This window comes from Dendrobates tinctorius, unplaced genomic scaffold, assembly GCF_039654945.1.
Source record: "Dendrobates tinctorius isolate UK_male_01 unplaced genomic scaffold, ASM3965494v1 ptg000020l, whole genome shotgun sequence".
Classification (NCBI taxonomy): domain Eukaryota; kingdom Metazoa; phylum Chordata; class Amphibia; order Anura; family Dendrobatidae; genus Dendrobates; species Dendrobates tinctorius.
Genome location: NW_027361688.1, coordinates 11,913,436 through 11,935,097, shown reverse-complemented (window position 1 = coordinate 11,935,097; position 21,662 = coordinate 11,913,436). Strand labels below are relative to the sequence as shown.

General features: G+C 43.5%; 1 protein-coding gene across 8 annotated transcripts in view; it reads left to right on the top strand.

Annotated features, from left to right (window-relative positions):
* ARHGAP8 (Rho GTPase activating protein 8) overlaps positions 1 to 21,662 on the top strand; it is a 160,842-nt gene that overhangs the window by 28,725 nt on the left and 110,455 nt on the right. Inside the window, exons 2-3 of one of the 8 annotated variants that reach the window (XM_073567678.1) lie at positions 2,928 to 3,004; positions 17,572 to 17,679. The exons of 2 other annotated variants lie outside the window; for them this stretch is intronic. In XM_073567678.1, coding sequence (XP_073423779.1) covers positions 17,582 to 17,679 — 98 coding nt within the window. In that variant the 5' untranslated portion in view covers positions 2,928 to 3,004; positions 17,572 to 17,581. Of the gene's footprint in view, positions 1 to 2,927; positions 3,005 to 17,386; positions 17,680 to 21,662 lie in introns of those variants that run through there. 5 more of the 8 variants (XM_073567681.1, XM_073567683.1, XM_073567684.1 and 2 more) reach the window with 5 other exon arrangements.

Genomic DNA, 21,662 nt, shown 5'->3' with positions numbered 1-21,662 from the left:
CTGACCCCGAGTGGAGGGAAACCACTGAATAATCTTAGTCCCATTCAGTTTTCCACTGTAACTAGGGGAGCCATAGAAGACAGCTCCATGCTGTAAAATTAGTCATTTGTGGGTGATATGGTGCACATGTGATCACTAGGTCTCATAGAAGTAAGCCCTGTTTCCTGTGCCCTCTGCAACTGACCCCGAGTGGAGGGAAACCACTGAATAATCTTAGTCCCATTCAGTTTTCCACTGTAACTAGGGGAGCCATAGAAGACATAGCTCCATGCTGTAAAATTAGTCATTTGTGGGTGATATGGTGCACATGTGATCACTAGGTCTCATAGAAGTAAGCCCCGTGTCATGTGCCCTCTGCAACTGACCCCGAGTGGAGGGAAAGCACTGAATAATCTTAGTCCCATTCAGTTTTCCACTGTAACTAGGGGAGCCATAGAAGACATAGCTCCATGCTGTAAAATTAGTCATTTGTGGGTGATATGGTGCACATGTGATCACTAGGTCTCATAGAAGTAAGCCCCGTTTCATGTGCCCTCTGCAACTGAGTGGAGGGAAACCACTAAGATTATTTAGTAGCTTCCTACCACTCTGCAGCTGACCTTGTATGGAGGGAAACCACAGAATAATAGTCGTGCACACTCTCCACCCGATCTCTTTAACCCCGTACTAACTGAGCTAGGGGGTTCAGTGAAAATATTCACTATTTTTGCAGTCAATTTTAACTATAACCCAACACTTCAGGTGAACAGATAGAAATAATAGAGAAACGTCCACTGGCGCCCCCTGTTGTTGTCCTGAGCGTTGGGCTTTAGGACTGATCTGTGATTATTCTCTGCCTCTGGTTTCCTACATTTATTCATTATGGACTTGTTTTGCATCCTGTTGGGACTTTTGCCGCAGTATTTCATGGATTATTTATTGTCTCTGGGACGCTGCGGGTTCATGATCCGCAAATGGGAATGATTGATTCTAGAGCAGCCCAAGATATAAGATTATTACATTTATTGATCATAAATGGAATGGCAGAAAGTGAGGCCGATGTTTAACTGATGATTAGTAATCACCTTGTATTTATTTGTCTTGTCTGACCGCTGACAGCAGTGGCGGAAACTGCCGTGATTTATAGGGGTGTATAACGGCGGCGAAAAGATCTCTTATTATTCATCAGCCGGCTTCTACTGTAGATGATATGATATCAGATGGACTTCGGATGGAAAACAGTGCCACATTTGGTTAGTTTAGGTCCCCCAGACAATCCAAGGGCAAGGGCATAGCTATAGAGGTTTCAGAGGTAATCCTCGTTGTCTGAGGTGGTCCAAAGACCTTTATGGCCCATATAAAGACCCCAGTATTATAAATGTCACATAGTATGTGATGGCATTGTTACAGATTGTCATACTCCTACCCGTTGGATGCGCCTCGTTGGACTTCGACCTACTTTCAAGATGGGTGTTGTAAACCTATAAGCTACTGGACCTTCATGCCTTTCCTAGTCTCAGAGGTCCTCACTGACCAGTCTCAGTCACTCTTGGTGGTGGCTTTCGCTCTCATCCTGATGATGCAGCCTGAAGAAGCCCATTGTTATGGCATATACGCCCATCCTTCACCTAAACTTTGAGGGAGATCTCTGGTTGTGAGGCTGCTGAAGTCTTCTGCAATTGACCCTTGGCGGTGGGAAGCAAAGTGGTCTATGCACTTGGTCACGCTTGGAGTTTCCTTCGACACGCACCGCCCTCCCGATACAGATCCAACCATTTGACCATTTTCTAGCCATTTAGGCATCATATGCTACAACTTCCTTGTGTACTACTTTGGTTGCCTCAAAACTGCCCTCACAATTTCTTAGGAATACTTTTCCGAGACAGATAGCTGGGCGCCGTCCTTGAAAACCCTTAGAGTCCCCATCCTGGTATCCAGACCACCCCGACGTTGCTTGGGAGCCAGAGTCCTTCTAGTCATCCCGTGGAAGGTGGTTGGCCGGTAGTGGCCCAGGCGTGACAGAACCCTGTCTTCGTGGAGTTGGGTTATTTGTGAATGCAGCCTAAAGCGGCGACTAAACTCCATCTTATACATGTAACATTTCCTTCATTATATCTTCCTGAGTGCAAAATTTCTGTCTTCCAATCCATCCTTCAAAACCTGTCATTCAGCTTATGTTTCTGAAACACCAACACACACAAAAGAAATTAGTGCAAACATAACAATAATTATATCAAGTGCTCACTCTGGGCGAAACGCCCCCCCAGAAGCAGCGCCAGCATGGCGAAACATGAAAACAAGTTAGAACACTAATAGATGCAGACTGGCCCAAAGTCACTATTTTCTAACCGTCTTACAAGGTTACTATGACGTTTTTAAGGGACAGAAACTGACCTACAATACCGAGCATAGCTGCTAGTTAAAGAACAGCGATCCGATCAGCTGGGATCCCAGAGCCTGACCCCCACAGATCTGATATTATTGGCTTCTGTTAAGGATACATTAGTTTTCTATTCCTAAAGAACTCATTAAACTGAATAAAAAAATTGATAGGCCACAAGTGATCTGTTTCAAATCAGCTTCAGATGGGGTTTGTTTTTTTTCCCTATCACATAGATGCATGCAGTACCGACACCGTCCAGATGATGGCGCTCTTGACATTCGTTTGTTAGATTTGGAAATTCACAGTGTACAATATATTTTTTTTTACAGATTTTGCAGGTCCACAGACTTGCCATAATCCTAAAGAATTTCATCAGTTCTGAGCACAGAAAATTCATCTTATAGATCAGAACCGGTGTAGAAGGTGTTTAAAAATGTTCTTGGATGTTGCTGATAAATATCGTGCTGCCATATATCCTGTGCCAAAAAGTAGCTGTCAAACAGGAAATCAAACACATTGTGATCTTATCGTACTTTTTTTTTTTTTTTTGCATTTTTCTTCACAGATTAGATGTAATTTGTGGCTTCTCAATGCATCCACAAACCTAAGTGACCCGATTTACCATTCTGGTGATATCAAAAGGTGGGTTCTCCGACATCTTGTAAATACCATATACCATCTATACACTTATGTCCTCCGTCCTGAGTGGCGACAGGCTGAGACTATTTTATTACTGATTATAACATTTATAGGAAAAAACTTGGAAGCAGCACTATCTGTGCCAACATTGTTTAAAGTGAGAGACAGGGAGACAGTACTATCTGTGCCTATGTCATTTATAGGGAAAGACAGGAAGGCAGTACTACCTGTGTCTAAGTAATTTATAAGGAGAGACAGGGAGGAAGTACTATCTATGCCTATATAGTTTATAGGGAGCGACTGGGAGGATGTACTATCTATGCCTAAGTAATATATAGACAGAAACAGCGAGGAAGTACTATCTATGCTTATATAATTTATAGGAAGAGACAGGGAGGAAGTACTATCTATGCTTATATAATTTATAGGAAGAGACAGGGAGGAAGTACTATCTGGGCCTAAATAATATATAGGAAGAGACAGGGAGGAAGTACTATCTATGCTTATATAATATATAGGAAGAGACAGGGAGGAAGTACTATCTATGCTTATATAATTTATAGGAAGAGACAGGGAGGAAGTACTATCTGGGCCTAAATAATATATAGGAAGAGACAGGGAGGAAGTACTATCTATGCTTATATAATATATAGGAAGATACAGGGAGGAAGTACTATCTATGCTTATATAATTTATAGGAAGAGACAGGGAGGAAGTACTATCTGGGCCTAAATAATATATAGGAAGAGACAGGGAGGAAGTACTATCTATGCTTATATAATATATAGGAAGAGACAGGGAGGAAGTACTATCTATGCTTATATAATTTATAGGAAGAGACATGGAGAAAGTACTATCTATGCTTATATAATTTATTGGAAGAGACAGGGAGGAAGTACTATCTGTGCCTAAATAATCTATAGGGAGAGACAGGGAGGAAGTACTATCTGTGCCTAAATAATCTATAGGGAGAGACATGGAGGAAGTACTATCTGTGTCTAAGTAATTTATAAGGAGAGACAGCTAGGAAGTACTATATATGCCTATATGATTTATAGGGAGAGACAGGGAGGAAGTACTATCTATGCTTAAAGGGAATCTGTCACCTATTTTTAGCCCTATCAGCTGCCGGCACTGCCATAAGGGGCTTATCTACAGCATTCTGTAATGCTGTTGATAAGCCCCCGATGTAACATGAAAGATAAGAAAAACGAGTTAGATTATACTCACCCGGGCGTCCGGTCCGATTGGTGTCGCGGTCCAGCACCTCCCATCTTCTAGCAATGGCGTCCTCCTTCTTACTTCTGCCGCGACTCCTGCGCAGGCATATGTTATCTGCCCTATTGAGGGCAGAGTAAAGTACTGCAGTGCGCAGGCACAGGGAAAGGTCAGAGAGGTCCAGCGCCTGCGCACTGCAATACTTCACTCTGCCCTCAACAGGGCAGATAACATACACCTGCGTAGGAGTCGCGGCAGAAGTAAGAAAGAGGACGTCATCATATGAATATGGGAGGCGCCAGACAGGACTGCGACACCCACCGCACCCCCCCGGTAAGTATAATCTAACTTGTTTTTCTTATCTTTCAGGTTACATCGGGAGCTTATCTACAGCATTACAGAATGCATTACAGAATGCTGTAGATAAGCCCCTGATGGCGGTGCCAGCAGCTGATAGGGCTAAAAATAGCTGACAGATTCCCTTTAAATAATATATAGGGAGAGACAGGGAGGAAGTACTATCTGTGCCTAAATAATTTATAGGGAGAGACAGGGAGGAAGTACTATCTGTGCCTAAATAATTTATAGGGAGAGAGAGGGAGGAAGTGCTATATACAGTAGTGTTCAAAATAATAGCAGTCCAATATGACTATCCAGACCAATCCCTGTTTTAGGTATAAACTATATTACCACAAGTCGAACAATTTACCAGTTGATGCCGTAGATTCTAAGAAAAACAACAGACTCCGCATACATGATCTGCATGTTTTTGAGTCTGTGTATTAGAATAATTAATTAAGAGGGGATGTTGTCAAAATAACAGCAGTGTGGAGTCCAATTAATGAGGTCAATCATTCGGTGAAGACACAGGCGGGAATCAGGTGGCCCTAACTTAAGGGTGAAGCCAGGACATGTCCTACATGCATTTCTCCTTGAAGACGGTCACAAGATACCTGTGAGGACTGTAAGGCTGTGTGCACACGCTGCGGATTTTGCTGCGGTGTACAGTACCATGATTCCCTATGGGAATCAAAAACCGCAGTGCAGACGGGGCGGATTTTTCCGCGCGGATTATCTGCGGTTTTCAATCCGCAGAAAGAATTGACATGTCAATTCTTTCTGCGGATTCTCCTGCGGTTTGCCATCTCCTCTATTGAGGAGATGAAAAACCGCAGGACAAAACCGCAGAGCAATCCGCAGGTAAAACCGCAGGTCTTTTGACCTGCCGTTTCACCTGCGGATTTTACAAAATCCGCGCGGATGAATCCGCACCTAATCCGCAGCGTGTGCACACAGCCTGACAGAAGACGCCTGTGTGATGCTAATCGCTTACCAAGAAGTCCCCACAAAGTCCCTCTGTTAAAAAAAAGACATGTACTGGAGTGGATATAATTTGCCAAAGAACACATGAACTGGCCTAAAGAGAAGTGAGGAAGTACTATCTGTGTCTACATAATTTATAGGGAAAGACAGGGAGGACGTACTATCTGTGTCTACATAATTTATAGGGAGAGACAGGGAGGAAGTACTATCTGTATATATAATTTATAGGAAGAGACAGGGAGGACGTACTATCTGTGTCTACATAATTTATAGGGAGAGACAGGGAGGAAGTACTATCTGTGTATATATAATTTATAGGAAGAGACAGGGAGGACGTACTATCTGTGTCTACATAATTTATAGGGAGAGACAGGGAGGACGTACTATCTGTGTCTACATAATTTATAGGGAGAGACAGGGAGGAAGTACTATCTGTCTCTACATAATTTATAGGGAAAGACAGGGAGGAAGTACTATCTGTGTATATATAATTTATAGGGAGAGACAGGGAGGAAGTACTATCTGAGTCTACATAATTTATAAGAAAAGACAGGGAGGAAGTACTATCTGTGTATATATAATTTATAGGGAGAGACAGGGAGGAAGTACTATCTGTGTCTACATAATTTATAGGGAGAGAGAGGGAGGAAGTACTATCTGTGTATATATAATTTATAGGGAGAGAGAGGGAGGACGTACTATCTGTGTATATATAATTTATAGGGAGAGACAGGGAGGAAGTACTATCTGTGTATATATAATTTATAGGGAAAGACAGGGAGGAAGTACTATCTGTGTATATATAATTTATAGGAAGAGACAGGGAGGACGTACTATCTGTGTATATATAATTTATAGGAAGAGACAGGGAGGACGTACTATCTGTGTCTACATAATTTATAGGAAGAGACAGGGAGGACGTACTATCTGTGTCTACATAATTTATAGGGAGAGACAGGGAGGAAGTACTATCTGTCTCTACATAATTTATAGGGAAAGACAGGGAGGAAGTACTATCTGTGTATATATAATTTATAGGGAGAGACAGGGAGGAAGTACTATCTGAGTCTACATAATTTATAAGAAAAGACAGGGAGGAAGTACTATCTGTGTATATATAATTTATAGGGAGAGACAGGGAGGAAGTACTATCTGTGTCTACATAATTTATAGGGAGAGAGAGGGAGGAAGTACTATCTGTGTATATATAATTTATAGGGAGAGAGAGGGAGGACGTACTATCTGTGTATATATAATTTATAGGGAGAGACAGGGAGGAAGTACTATCTGTGTATATATAATTTATAGGGAAAGACAGGGAGGAAGTACTATCTGTGTATATATAATTTATAGGAAGAGACAGGGAGGACGTACTATCTGTGTATATATAATTTATAGGAAGAGACAGGGAGGACGTACTATCTGTGTCTACATAATTTATAGGAAGAGACAGGGAGGACGTACTATCTGTGTCTACATAATTTATAGGGAGAGACAGGGAGGAAGTACTATCTGTGTATATATAATTTATAGGAAGAGACAGGGAGGACGTACTATCTGTGTATATATAATTTATAGGGAGAGACAGGGAGGAAGTACTATCTGTGTCTACATAATTTATAGGGAGAGACAGGGAGGAAGTACTATCTGTCTCTACATAATTTATAGGGAAAGACAGGGAGGAAGTACTATCTGTGTATATATAATTTATAGGGAGAGACAGGGAGGAAGTACTATCTGTGTCTACATAATTTATAAGAAAAGACAGGGAGGAAGTACTATCTGTGTATATATAATTTATAGGGAGAGACAGGGAGGAAGTACTATCTGTGTCTACATAATTTATAGGGAGAGAGAGGGAGGAAGTACTATCTGTGTATATATAATTTATAGGGAGAGAGAGGGAGGACGTACTATCTGTGTATATATAATTTATAAGGAGAGACAGGGAGGAAGTACTATCTGTGTATATATAATTTATAGGGAAAGACAGGGAGGAAGTACTATCTGTGTATATATAATTTATAGGAAGAGACAGGGAGGACGTACTATCTGTGTATATATAATTTATAGGGAGAGACAGGGAGGAAGTACTATCTGTGTCTACATAATTTATAGGGAGAGACAGGGAGGAAGTACTATCTGTCTCTACATAATTTATAGGGAAAGACAGGGAGGAAGTACTATCTGTGTATATATAATTTATAGGGAGAGACAGGGAGGAAGTACTATCTGTGTCTACATAATTTATAAGAAAAGACAGGGAGGAAGTACTATCTGTGTATATATAATTTATAGGGAGAGACAGGGAGGAAGTACTATCTGTGTCTACATAATTTATAGGGAGAGAGAGGGAGGAAGTACTATCTGTGTATATATAATTTATAGGGAGAGAGAGGGAGGACGTACTATCTGTGTATATATAATTTATAGGGAGAGACAGGGAGGAAGTACTATCTGTGTATATATAATTTATAGGGAAAGACAGGGAGGAAGTACTATCTGTGTCTACATAATTTATAGGAAAAGGCAGGGAGGAAGTACTATCTGTGTATATATAATTTATAGGGAGAGACAGGGAGGAAGTACTATCTGTGTCTACATAATTTATAAGAAAAGACAGGGAGGAAGTATTATCTGTGTATATATAATTTATAGGGAGAGACAGGGAGGAAGTACTATCTGTGTCTACATAATTTATAGGGAGAGAGAGGGAGGAAGTACTATCTGTGTATATATAATTTATAGGGAGAGAGAGGGAGGACGTACTATCTGTGTATATATAATTTATAGGGAGAGACAGGGAGGAAGTACTATCTGTGTATATATAATTTATAGGGAAAGACAGGGAGGAAGTACTATCTGTGTCTACATAATTTATAAGAAAAGGCAGGGAGGAAGTACTATCTGTGTATATATAATTTATAGGGAGAGATAGGGAGGACGTACTATCTGTGTATATATAATTTATAGGGAGAGACAGGGAGGAAGTACTATCTGTGTCTACATAATTTATAGGGAAAGACAGGGAGGAAGTACTATCTGTGTATATATAATTTATAGGGAGAGACAGGGAGGAAGTACTATCTGTGTCTGCATAATTTATAGGGAGAGACAGGGAGGAAGTACTATCTGTGTATATATAATTTATAGGGAGAGAGAGGGAGGAAGTACTATCTGTGTATATATAATTTATAGGAAGAGACAGGGAGGACGTACTATCTGTGTATATATAATTTATAGGAAGAGACAGGGAGGAAGTACTATCTGTGTATATATAATTTATAGGAAGAGACAGGGAGGACGTACTATCTGTGTCCACATAATTTATAGGGAAAGACAGGGAGGACGTACTATATGAGTATATATAATTTATAGGGAGAGACGGAGGAAGTACTATCTGTGTATATATAATTTATAGGGAGAGACAAGGAAGTAGTACTATTATATGGAGAGACAAGGAGGTAGTACTATCTGTGTCAACATAATGTATCTGGTATATCTGTATATTAGTCAATTTTAGTGAGACAAGCAGGTAATGCGTCTGCATCGATTTCCAAAACAGGCAGGTAGGCAGTACGATCTGTGTCCATATCATGGATAGGGAGACAGTGTTTATTTGCTTTCACTATTTTTCACTCAGAGGAAATATTAGCAGGGTCTATATACTCTACCAGGAGAGACTAGGAGGCAGTTCTATCTGCCTCATTGTCATTTATAGTGGTATTTAGGACGGCAGTGCTGTCTATAAGGGAAAGAATACTATCTGCGCAGGCATCTTTTGCAGTATGGCAGTATTATCTTTACATTTTCACATTGCTAAATGGAAGCCATAAGAAATCTGCTGTTTATGGATCTGTTCTGTGTATTTTGTGCCCTGTTATGATGTTTCTATGGTGTCATGCTGCTAATGCCTTCTGGTCTGAATATGACTTAATGCTGACTGTAGTGACAATTCTACTTGTTGACAGTTTCCAAAAAATAGATTTATTTTAATGCCATACGCACTAATATTAGCTAAAAAAAATAGTATGGAGCGTTACTTTAATGTTACTTTTTACTTCAACACTTTATTAAGTCTTCACTATGTAAATATTCATTCACCCAATCATCATAAATGAGCAGCTGCCGGCGCGGGGATCGGGGGAGAAGCAGAGAATTCTATTATATTTCCCTATTTATACTTTTTGTCCAGAATCTTCCTGGAGATCATATGTACAGTGTCCTGTTATGTCCTGCTCAGCCTGATGAATCTATTGCTCTCTGTTATCAGCTATTTCAGACTCCTATATTATTAATGACAGAAAGTGCAGAACACCCCCCCCCCCCCCCCCCCCCGCACACAGAATCACTGATCACACAACCTCCGGACACCTTCAGCTGCTGACTTTTAGTGAACTGTCTCAAGCTCATTCCATGATGTTCTGCAGCAGCTGAGGTGTGTTGTGAGGTTCTGCAGCAGCTGAGGTGTATTATGAGGTTCTGCAGCAGCTGAGGTGTATTATGAGGTTCTGAAGCAGCTGAGGTGTATTATGAGGTTCTGCAGCAGCTGAGGTGTATTATGAGGTTCTGCAGCAGCTGAGGTGTATTGTGATGTTCTCCAGCAGCTGAGGTGTATTATGAGGTTCTGAAACAGCTGAGGTGTATTATGATGTTCTGCAGCAGCTGAGCTGTATTATGAGGTTCTGCAGCAGCTGAGGTGTATTATGAGGTTCTGCAGCAGCTGAGGTGTATTATGAGGTTTTGCAGCAGCTGAGGTGTATTGTTATGTTCTCCAGCAGCTGAGGTGTATTGTGAGGTTCTGTAGCAGCTGAGGTGTATTGTGAGGTTCTGCAGCAGCTGAGGTGTATTATGAGGTTCTGCAGCAGCTGAGGTGTATTATGAGGTTCTGCAGCAGCTGAGGTGTATTATGAGGTTCTGCAGCAGCTGAGGTGTATTATGAGGTTCTGCAGCAGCTGAGGTATATTATGAGGTTCTGTAGCAGCTGAGGTGTATTATGAGGTTCTGCAGCAGCTGAGGTGTATTATGAGGTTCTGTAGCAGCTGAGGTGTCTTATGAGGTTCTCCAGCAGCTGAGGTGCGTTATGAGGTTCTGCAGCAGCTGAGGTGTATTATAAGGTTCTGCAGCAGCTGAGGAGTATTATGAGGTTCTGTAGCAGCTGGGGTGTATTATGAGGTTCTGTAGCAGCTGAGGTGTATTATGGGGTGTGTTATGAGGTTCTGCAGCAGCTGAGGTGCGTTATGAGGTTCTGCAGCACCTGAGGTGTATTGTGATGTTCTCCAGCAGCTGAGGTGTATTATGAGGTTCTGTAGCAGCTGAGGTGTATTATGAGGTGCTGTAGCAGCTGAGGTGTCTTATGAGGTTCTCCAGCAGCTGAGGTGCGTTATGAGGTTCTCCAGCAGCTGAGGTGCGTTATGAGGTTCTGCAGCAGCTGAGGTGTATTATGAGGTTCTGCAGCAGCTGAGGTGTATTATGAGGTTCTGTAGCAGCTGAGGTGTATTATGGGGTGTGTTATGAGGTTCTGCAGCAGCTGAGGTGCGTTATGAGGTTCTGCAGCACCTGAGGTGTATTGTGATGTTCTCCAGCAGCTGAGGTGTATTATGAGGTTCTGTAGCAGCTGAGGTGTATTATGAGGTGCTGCAGCAGCTGAGGTGTATTGTGATGTTCTCCAGCAGCTGAGGTGTATTATGAGGTTCTGCAGCAGCTGAGGTGTATTATGAGGTTCTGTAGCAGCTGAGGTGTATTGTGAGGTTCTGCAGCAGCTGAGGTGTATTATCAGGTTCTGCAGCAGCTGAGGTGTATTATGAGGTTCTGCAGCAGCTGAGGTGTATTATGAGGTTCTGTAGCAGCTGAGGTGTGTTATGAGGTTCTGCAGCAGCTGAGGTGTATTATGAGGTTCTGTAGCAGCTGGGGTGTGTTATGAGGTTCTCCAGCAGCTGAAGTGCGTTATGAGGTTCTGCAGCACCTGAGGTGTGTTGTGATGTTCTCCAGCAGCTGAGCTGTATTATGAGGTTCTGCAGCAGCTGAGGTGTATTATGAGGTTCTACAGCAACTGAGGTGTATTATGAGGTTCTGTAGCAGCTGAGGTGTCTTATGAGGTTCTGCAGCAGCTGAGGTGTATTATGGGGTGTATTATGAGGTTCTGCAGCAGCTGAGGTGCGTTATGAGGTTCTGCAGCACCTGAGGTGTATTGTGATGTTCTCCAGCAGCTGAGGTGTATTGTGAGGTTCTGCAGCAGCTGAGGTGTATTATGAGGTTCTGCAGCAGCTGCGGTGTATTATGAGGTTCTGTAGCAGCTGAGGTGTATTATGAGGTTCTGCAGCACCTGAGGTGTGTTGTAATGTTCTCCAGCAGCTGAGGTGTATTATGAGGTTCTGTAGCAGCTGAGATGTCTTATGAGGTTCTGCAGCAGCTGAGGTGTATCATGGGGTGCGTTATGAGGTTCTCCAGCAGCTGAAGTGCGTTATGAGGTTCTGCAGCACCTGAGGTGTGTTGTGATGTTCTCCAGCAGCTGAGGTGTATTGTGATGTTCTCCAGCAGCTGAGGTGTATTATGAGGTTCTACAGCAGCTGAGGTGTATTATGAGGTTCTGTAGCAGCTGAGGTGTCTTATGAGTTTCTGCAGCAGCTGAGGTGTATTATGGGGTGTGTTATGAGGTTCTGCAGCAGCTGAGGTGCGTTATGAGGTTCTGCAGCACCTGAGGTGTATTGTGAGGTTCTGCAGCAGCTGAGGTGTATTATGAGGTTCTGTAGCAGCTGAGGTGTATTATGAGGTTCTGTAGCAGCTGAGGTGTATTATGAGGTTCTGCAGCACCTGAGGTGTATTGTGATGTTCTCCAGCAGCTGAGGTGTATTATGAGGTTCTGTAGCAGTTGAGGTGTATTATGAGGTTCTGCAGCACCTGAGGTGTATTGTGATGTTCTCCAGCAGCTGAGGTGTATTGTGAGGTCCTGCAGCAGCTGAGGTGTAATATGAGGTTCTGCAGCAGCTGCGGTGTATTATGAGGTTCTGCAGCACCTGAGGTGTGTTGTAATGTTCTCCAGCAGCTGAGGTGTATTATGAGGTTCTGTAGCAGCTGAGATGTCTTATGAGGTTCTGCAGCAGCTGAGGTGCGTTATGAGGTTCTGCAGCACCTGAGGTGTATTTTGAGGTTCTGCAGCAGCTGAGGTGTATTGTGATGTTCTCCAGCAGCTGAGGTGTATTATGAGGTTCTGCAGCAGCTGAGGTGTATTGTGAGGTTCTGCAGCAGCTGAGGTGTATTGTGAGGTTCTGTAGCAGCTGAGGTGTATTATGAGGTTCTGCAGCAGCTGAGATGTCTTATGAGGTTCTACAGCAGCTGAGGTGTATCATGGGGTGTGTTATGAGGTTCTGCAGCACCTGAGGTGTGTTGTAATGTTCTCCAGCAGCTGAGGTGTATTATGAGGTTCTGCAGCAGCTGAGGTGTATTATGAGGTTCTGTAGCAGCTGAGATGTCTTATGAGGTTCTGCAGCAGCTGAGGTGTATCATGGGGTGTGTTATGAGGTTCTGCAGCAGCTGAGGTGCGTTATGAGGTTCTGCAGCACCTGTGGTGTATTATGAGGTTCTGTAGCAGCGAGATGTCTTATGAGGTTCTGTAGCAGCTGAGGTGTATTATGAGGTTCTGTAGCAGCTGAGATGTCTTATGAGGTTCTGCAGCAGCTGAGGTGTATCATGGGGTGTGTTATGAGGTTCTGCAGCAGCTGAGGTGCGTTATGAGGTTCTGCAGCACCTGTGGTGTATTATGAGGTTCTGCAGCAGCTGAGGTGCGTTATGAGATTCTGCAGCAGCTGAGGTGCGTTATGAGGTTCTGCAGCAGCTGAGGTGCGTTATGAGGTTCTGCAGCAGCTGAGGTGCGTTATGAGGTTCTGCAGCACCTGTGGTGCGTTATGAGGTTCTGCAGCAGCTGAGGTGTGTCATGAGGTTCTGCAGCAGCAGAGGTGTGTCATGAGGTTCTGCGGCAGCTGAGGTGTATCGTGAGGTTCTGCGGCAGCTGAGGTGTATCGTGATGTTCTGCGGCAGCTGAGGTGTATCGTGATGTTCTGCGGCAGCTGAGGTGTATCGTGATGTTCTGCGGCAGCTGAGGTGTATCGTGAGGTTCTGCGGCAGCTGAGGTGTATCGTGATGTTCTGCGGCAGCTGAGGTGTATCGTGATGTTCTGCGGCAGCTGAGGTGTGTCATGAGGTTCTGCGGCAGCTGAGGTGTATCATGATGTTCTGCGGCAGCTGAGGTGTATCGTGAGGTTCTGCGGCAGCTGAGGTGTATCGTGAGGTTCTGCGGCAGCTGAGGTGTATCGTGATGTTCTGCGGCAGCTGAGGTGCATCGTGAGGTTCTGCGGCAGCTGAGGTGCATCGTGAGGTTCTGCGGCAGCTGAGGTGTATCGTGAGGTTCTGCGGCAGCTGAGGTGCATCGTGATGTTCTGCGGCAGCTGAGGTGTATCGTGAGGTTCTGCGGCAGCTGAGGTGTATCGTGAGGTTCTGCGGCAGCTGAGGTGTATCGTGATGTTCTGCGGCAGCTGAGGTGCATCGTGATGTTCTGCGGCAGCTGAGGTGTATCGTGAGGTTCTGCGGCAGCTGAGGTGTGTTATGAGGTTCTGCGGCAGCTGAGGTGCGTTATGAGGTTCTGCAGCAGCTGAGGGGAGTGATGAGGTCGCCATATGCTGTATACCTCGGGGCAGTCTCCAGTGTCATGTACTGTACAGTCGTACACGAGGCCTCGCACCTCTCTGGGTGGGTCCGCACCTATGGCAGGCGCCACCTCAGGCCTCGCACATCATCACCATTTCCTCCTTGAACTCAACCACTTTCCTCTTTGATCTCCCCTCTCATCTCTCCTACAACCTGAGAGTAGACGTCCATGTGACTCACAGCAGCCAATCAGAGAGCAGCTTTCATTTCTGGGCTGCAGTAGTAAAGTGAGCATCAGCTGCCTTACTGGTTGCTATGGGCAACAGTGCTTTGACATAGCCTGAGTACCCCCATAAAGTGCTATCCAGAGAGCCCCCATAACAGGGGCAACCACAGAGCCGTATAAATAGTAATAATACCTTGAATGTCCCATAAATAGTGATAAAAAATAGTTACCCCATAATAGTCCCAACAGTCTCAGCAAGTTACCCCATAATCAGTGATAACTACAGCCAGAGTTCCCCAGTATCAGTACCAGGCATTTCCATTTGTATTTTTTGGGCAGAACATCACATCAGCAAAGACCTGATAAAAGTACCAAGGAAAGTAAACTGTAAGTGCAGCCATATTACTTATTACTCAGCTCTCCATACAATGAAGACATATGAGCAACAGTAATGTCCATGTTTTACCACACTATCAGTTTAGTTCCAGCATTCAGTGCTGTAATACATCAGTATAATAGTCTCACTGCTTTATTACAACGATCTGGCTTCCTATAGTCACCACTAGAGGGAGCTCACTGCAGACAGGGCGATGATTAACTTCAGTGTATGACCAGTATGCGTCAGGCTCCTAAGCTCCACCTAGGGGGCTTTTAGACTCAAATTTCCTGTCTTTTCAGGAAGAGTTTTCAGCAGGTTCCTTATCAGTAAAGACAGGATTACAATGATGTCACAGCTCACCGCCTCTTCCTCCTGTATAATGGCTGCTAACATCTCTATATACAGTAGATACAGAAAAGATATATACCTTTGTACCATGTTAGCCAGTAGATAGAAAAATATGTAGAATTGAGAGTCCTCAGTGGTTGATACCTTTTAATGGCTTAATATTTTCAGTTAGCCATTAAAATGTATCAACCACTGAGGTCTCTCAATTCTACATATTTTTCTATATATAGTAGATAACACAGGATCCACCATTCACAATAGGTGATGTCACAGCTCACCTCCTCCCCCTCCTGTACAATGACTGATAACACCTATACAAACAGGATATAACGCAGAATCCACCATTCACAATAGGAGATGTCACAGCTCACCTCCTCCTCCTGTACAATGACTGATAACACCTCTATATACAGCTAATAACACAGGTTCCACCATTCACAATAGGTGATGTCAAAGCTCACCTCCTCCTCCTGTACAATGACTGATAACACCTCTATATACAGCTAATAACACAGGTTCCACCATTCACAATAGGTGATGTCACAGCTCACCTCCTCCTGTACAATGACTGATAACACCTCTATATACAGCTAATAACACAGGTTCCACCATTCACAATAGGTGATGTCACAGCTCACCTCCTCCTCCTGTACAATGACTGATAACACCTCTATATACAGCTAATAACACAGGTTCCACCATTCACAATAGGTGATGTCACAGCTCACCTCCTCCTCCTGTACAATGACTGATAACACCTCTATATACAGCTAATAACACAGGTTCCACCATTCACAATAGGTGATGTCACAGCTCACCTCCTCCTGTACAATGACTGATAACACCTCTATATACAGCTAATAACACAGGTTCCACCATTCACAATAGGTGATGTCACAGCTCACCTCCTCCTCCTGTACAATGACTGATAACACCTCTATATACAGCTAATAACACAGGTTCCACCATTCACAATAGGTGATGTCACAGCTCACCTCCTCCTGTACAATGACTGATAACACCTCTATATACAGCTAATAACACAGGTTCCACCATTCACAATAGGTGATGTCACAGCTCACCTCCTCCTCCTGTACAATGACTGATAACACCTCTATATACAGCTAATAACACAGGTTCCACCATTCACAATAGGTGATGTCACAGCTCACCTCCTCCTCCTGTACAATGACTGATAACACCTCTATATACAGCTAATAACACAGGTTCCACCATTCACAATAGGTGATGTCACAGCTCACCTCCTCCTCCTGTACAATGACTGATAACACCTCTATATACAGCTAATAACACAGGTTCCACCATTCACAATAGGTGATGTCACAGCTCACCTCCTCCTCCTGTACAATGACTGATAACACCTCTATATACAGCTAATAACACAGGTTCCACCATTCACAATAGGTGATGTCACAGCTCACCTCCTCCTCCTGTACAATGACTGATAACACCTCTATATACAGCTAATAACACAGGTTCCACCATTCACAATAGGTGATGTCACAGCTCACCTCCTCCTCCTGTACAATGACTGATAACTCCTCTATATACAGCTAATAACACAGGATCCACCATTCACAATAGGTGATGTCACAGCTCACCTCCTCCTGTACAATGACTGATAACATCTCTATATACAGCTAATAACACAGGATCCACCATTCACAATAGGTGATGTCACAGCTCACCTCCTCCTGTACAATGACTGATAACATCTCTATATACAGCTAATAACACAGGTTCCACCATTCACAATAGGTGATGTCACAGCTCACCTCCTCCCCCTTTTGTACATTCCTTTTAAAAAAGCTCTAAAATTTTTAAATCTATTTAGCTAAAAATAAGTGTTAAAGGGTTAACATTCCCTTCAGGATAATGAGTGAAGGATTCCTATTTTCTCTTCTGGGATGTAAGAGGTTAAGTCCTCTGTTCTCACAGTCGCCATTGAGATGTAAATTCCCACTGAATACGGGGAGACTTTCCCCCCTTGCCCGGCTCCCCTCTCCCCCTTCTTCCGGACTCTCCTCCGTCTTGTCTCCGGAGTTTCTCGGTTTCTTCTCCTGTGGGCGCAGGCGGTGACGTTCGCTGGTTTTCTGCGATCTCTGCCGGCGGCGAGAGCTTTTTTTTCTTGTTCTTCTTTTTCTTTCGCTTCCGTCACTTTAAGAAAGAAAAACTGAAGAGTCAGGAACTGTGCGAGTGGCTGAAGCCGGAGTTCAGCTCTGGGGGGTGCAGCTCTGGGGGGTGCAGGGGGTCATTTCTGGGGTTCGCCGCCGTCCAGGGACTGATCCTGCCCCTGCTGGCCAGCGCTGGTAGCACACCTTTGCCTCTTTTTTTTTTCCTCAATGTAAAGCGAGTGATCTGTGGATTATAGTCATTGGCGAATGCTGCGGCTGACGATGAGGACTCTCCGCAGGGCGAAGTTCATGAGTTCCCCCAGCCTCAGCGACCTGGGCAAGAGAGAGGCAGCGGACGAGAGAGGGACGCAGCAGAAGAGAGCCGGCTCCAACGCCACCTGGAACAGGTGAGAGCCCCAGAGAGCAGCCCCCGACAGCGGAGGAGGACGGGGAGGAGGAGGACGGGGAGGGGTCCGAAAGAGTTATAGTATCCATGTACATGGATAGAGAGATAGTATATAGATAGATAGATAATAGGTAGATAGATGATAGATAGATAGATAATAGATAGATAATAGATAGATAGATAGATAATAGATAGATGATAGATAGATAATAGATAGATCGATAGATAATAGATAGATAATAGATAGATAGATGATAGATAGATGATAGATAGATAGATAATAGATAGATAGATATATAGATAATAGATGATAGATAGATAATAGATATATATATATATATAGATAATAGTTAGATAATAGATAAATAGATAGATAATAGATAAATAATAGACAGATAGATAATAGATAGATAATAGATACATAGATAATAGATAGATAATAAATAGATGATAGATAGATAATAGATCGATCGATAGATAATAGGTAGATGATAGATAGATAATAGATGGATAATAGATAATAGATAGATAATAGATAGAATAGATAGATAGATAATAGATAGATAATAGATTAATAGATAGATAATAGATAGATAGATAATAGATAGATAGATAATAGATAGAGAGAGATAATAGATAGATACATAATAGATAGATAATAGATAGATAGATAGATGAGTAAGTAGTGAAATCCTGAGGTTTGTGGTTGTGGAATTTTTCATTATAGCATTAGAATGTGGGCTGTTCGGTGACGGGCCCATAGCAGCCAATCGCAGCGCAGCTTTCATTTGTCAAGAGCACTATAACAAGAAAATTCTGTTAGTTGCTATAGGCAACAATGATTTTTTCTGGTAGAAATGTTCATAAATCTCCTCCATTGTCCGCACCAGTCCTCCTGAGAGATGCTACTGGCAGCTGCTCTCAGTTCTGTCTAACACAGGGGGATCCTTGGCAGGTAATTTTGAAAAGTGGTGACCTGTTTTTAGCTGGTGTAAATCCCGCTGTTCTCCTGAATCCGGCGATGTTTTTCTTTTGTTCCTGCGCCTCTCTGTTCCTGAGATATGGCTACTTCTTCCCTGCATGCAAATGTAGTCTCTTTAACTAAGTGGGTGTGGTCTGCAAGACTCCGCCCACAGACAAGAGTTGAGGACCACACCCACTTTGCTTAAAATATTGGATTTGTATACAGGGAAGAAGGGCCCATATCTCAGGAACGGAGAGGCGCAGGAAGAAAAGAAAAACATCGCCGGATTCAGGAGAACGGCGGGATTTACACCAGCTAAAAAACATTACATATTTATGGTAAGTGACAGGTCCCTTTTAAGGAGGCTCATATATGTAGCCTCACTGATTAAGAGTTGCAGCAGAATTGGTTTCATGATCTTGTGATCTCTGAGATCACCCACAATTCTGACTCTTCCCAAGGTCAAAGTTCAGCCCCGCTTAATCCGCTCTGAGTAGTGTAAATGAATCAGAGTCATAAATGAGACTTTCACAGCTAAGAATATGGAGTAAAGTACAAGATAACACTTTTATTTGCTCTTCTTTATCTATACAACATTCCTCTTCACCGCCGTGATATACGGTAAGTAGATCAATAGACCGCAACACTGATGTAGCAGAGCTGTATGCTGCAGTTAGATTAGCTGCAGACCTATGTAAAACAACAGACCGATCTCTGGGCAGAATCGGCGGTATCACCTGGTAAATCCGGGTAAGTTCTGGGTCCGCGGCACCTGGGATGCCCCATTCGGCCCAGATTGCAAATTCACCTGTACAGTGAGCTGTGTGTATAGAGAGGGTTCAGGAGCAACGCCCGCGCCATACAGCGCTGGTGCTGGCTGTGTAATACCACCGGCACCTGCGTCTTAGGCCTCTTTCACACTTCCGTTTTTTTGGTCAGTTGCAATCCGTGAAAAAATGCAAAAGACGGATCCGTTTCCGTTGTGACACCAACGTCGGATCCGCTGAAGTCGGAAATTTAAAGGAACCGCAGCCTGGAAAAGGAGAGAGAGAGAGAACGGGATTTAGGGTTAAATTTCTGGCAAGGAGATTCTTCCGGGCATGCTCAGTGTAAAAAAGCGGATCCGTGCACACGAAAAACATTTCATTGTCCGTCCACTCAAGTCAGCGGACGCCAAAATTTTTGGCGGATCCGTCAAAAACCGGATCCAACAGATGACCATCCGTCAAAATCTGCCGCTAATGCAAGTCAATGGGAAAAAAACGGATCCGCCCAAAAAAATGGCGGATCCGTTTTTTTGCAAAACGGCGGATCTTGACTGATGGAAAGAAACGGAAATGTGAAACAGGCCTTAACTGCTATTATACATATATAATCATTCTTAATTAGTACTTTCTGATTATTTTTAATACATTATACGTAAATCTTGTTTAATTACACACCAGGACCTTGAAATGCTTCTTACGGACCCACTCCTTAGTTGCCCTGGTTGTGTGTTTCGGGTCATTGTCATGCTGGAAGAGAAGACCCAACCACGACCCAACTTCAATGCTGTTACTGAGGGAAGGAGGTTGTTGGCCAAAATCTGGCAATACATGACCCCATCCATCCTCCCTTCAATATGGTGCAGTTTTCCCATCCCCTTTGCAGAAAGACACCCCCAAAGTATGATGTTTCCCCCACCATGCTTCACTGTTGGGATGTTGTTCTTAAGGTTGTACTCATCCTTCTTCTTCCTTGATACCAAAATGTTCTGTTTTGGCCTTCTCTGACCACATGACCTTCTCCCATACCTCCTCTGGATCATCCGGATGGTCACTGATGAACTTCAAACATGCCTGGACAAGTGCTGGGGTGAGCAAGGGGACCTTGTGTGCCCTGCAGGATTTTAATCCATATCGACGTAACGGTAATGTCTGAGACTGTGGTCCCAGCTCTCGTCAGGTCATTGACCAGGTCCTCCCGTGTAGTTTTGGGCTGATTCCTGACCTTTCTCAGAATCATACAAAATCAAGTTACAGCTCTTGGAAGACGAGGAAGATAAATTGGAGAAAAATAGGATGTCACTTGGACTCTGTTGCCCATTGCTCCGCAGCTGCGAGGTGACATCAGTATATCGCGTTCCATCCGGTATGAGAATCTCCGCTCTGCTCCGGGTGTATCTGCATCTCCATCTGTTTTTGTATAGATATTGCCGTATTTTATTTACCAGTCACCTCATGCAGCGGATAAATGACTCACGTAATAACGTTCCAGTTAGACTTGGCAGCAACCGGCAGCTACCACGGCCCCTTGGCACCGTCAGGGCTGCAGACAGATCTGAATCGTGCGCATGTTGTGTTGTCTGGCAGGCTGCGGAGAGCGCTGCTTTGCATTCAGATGTCTGGATGGTAGAAAGATTAGTATACAGGGGTAAACAGGTTCGAAAAGTCTCATCATCTTGGCGCAACTCGCTAAAATTTTCACTCCCTTTTCGCCTAGCTTCGACAAAGTGGATCAGCGCCATTCCCTGTGCCACAAATCTTACTCTAGCAGGGACTGGAATAGGATTTGCCCACTACCAGTCCAGCGCTCCCGATTCACGGAGAGGCGAAACGTCTGACTCCAGCACGCCTCTTGAACAACGCCGCTCTTGATGAATCGGTCCCACTGTGTATTAAAAAGTCTTCTATTAGTGCGGACTTTCGATGCTATCTGGAGAAGAGACCATTAGGCGATGTTCACATGTTGCATTAAATTACCGCTGCAATTTTTTTTTTTTTTTTTTTTTTCAATTTGCAGATTTTTTTTTTATTCCACTTTTTTTTTTTGAGTTGGGGTTTTTGTTGCCTTTTTTTTTTCCCCACGAAATTTATTAAAAGGACAAACGCCATTCAGGAATATTTTTTTCTTTTTTGTTTTTGGCTGACTTTTTTTTTTTCCACCAAATTTATCGAAAAGGAACACACGTGACTTTTGAGCTCTAAAAGTCTTACGTCAATATGTCTCAAAAAAATGACGCTTTTTACTGACGTACGTAA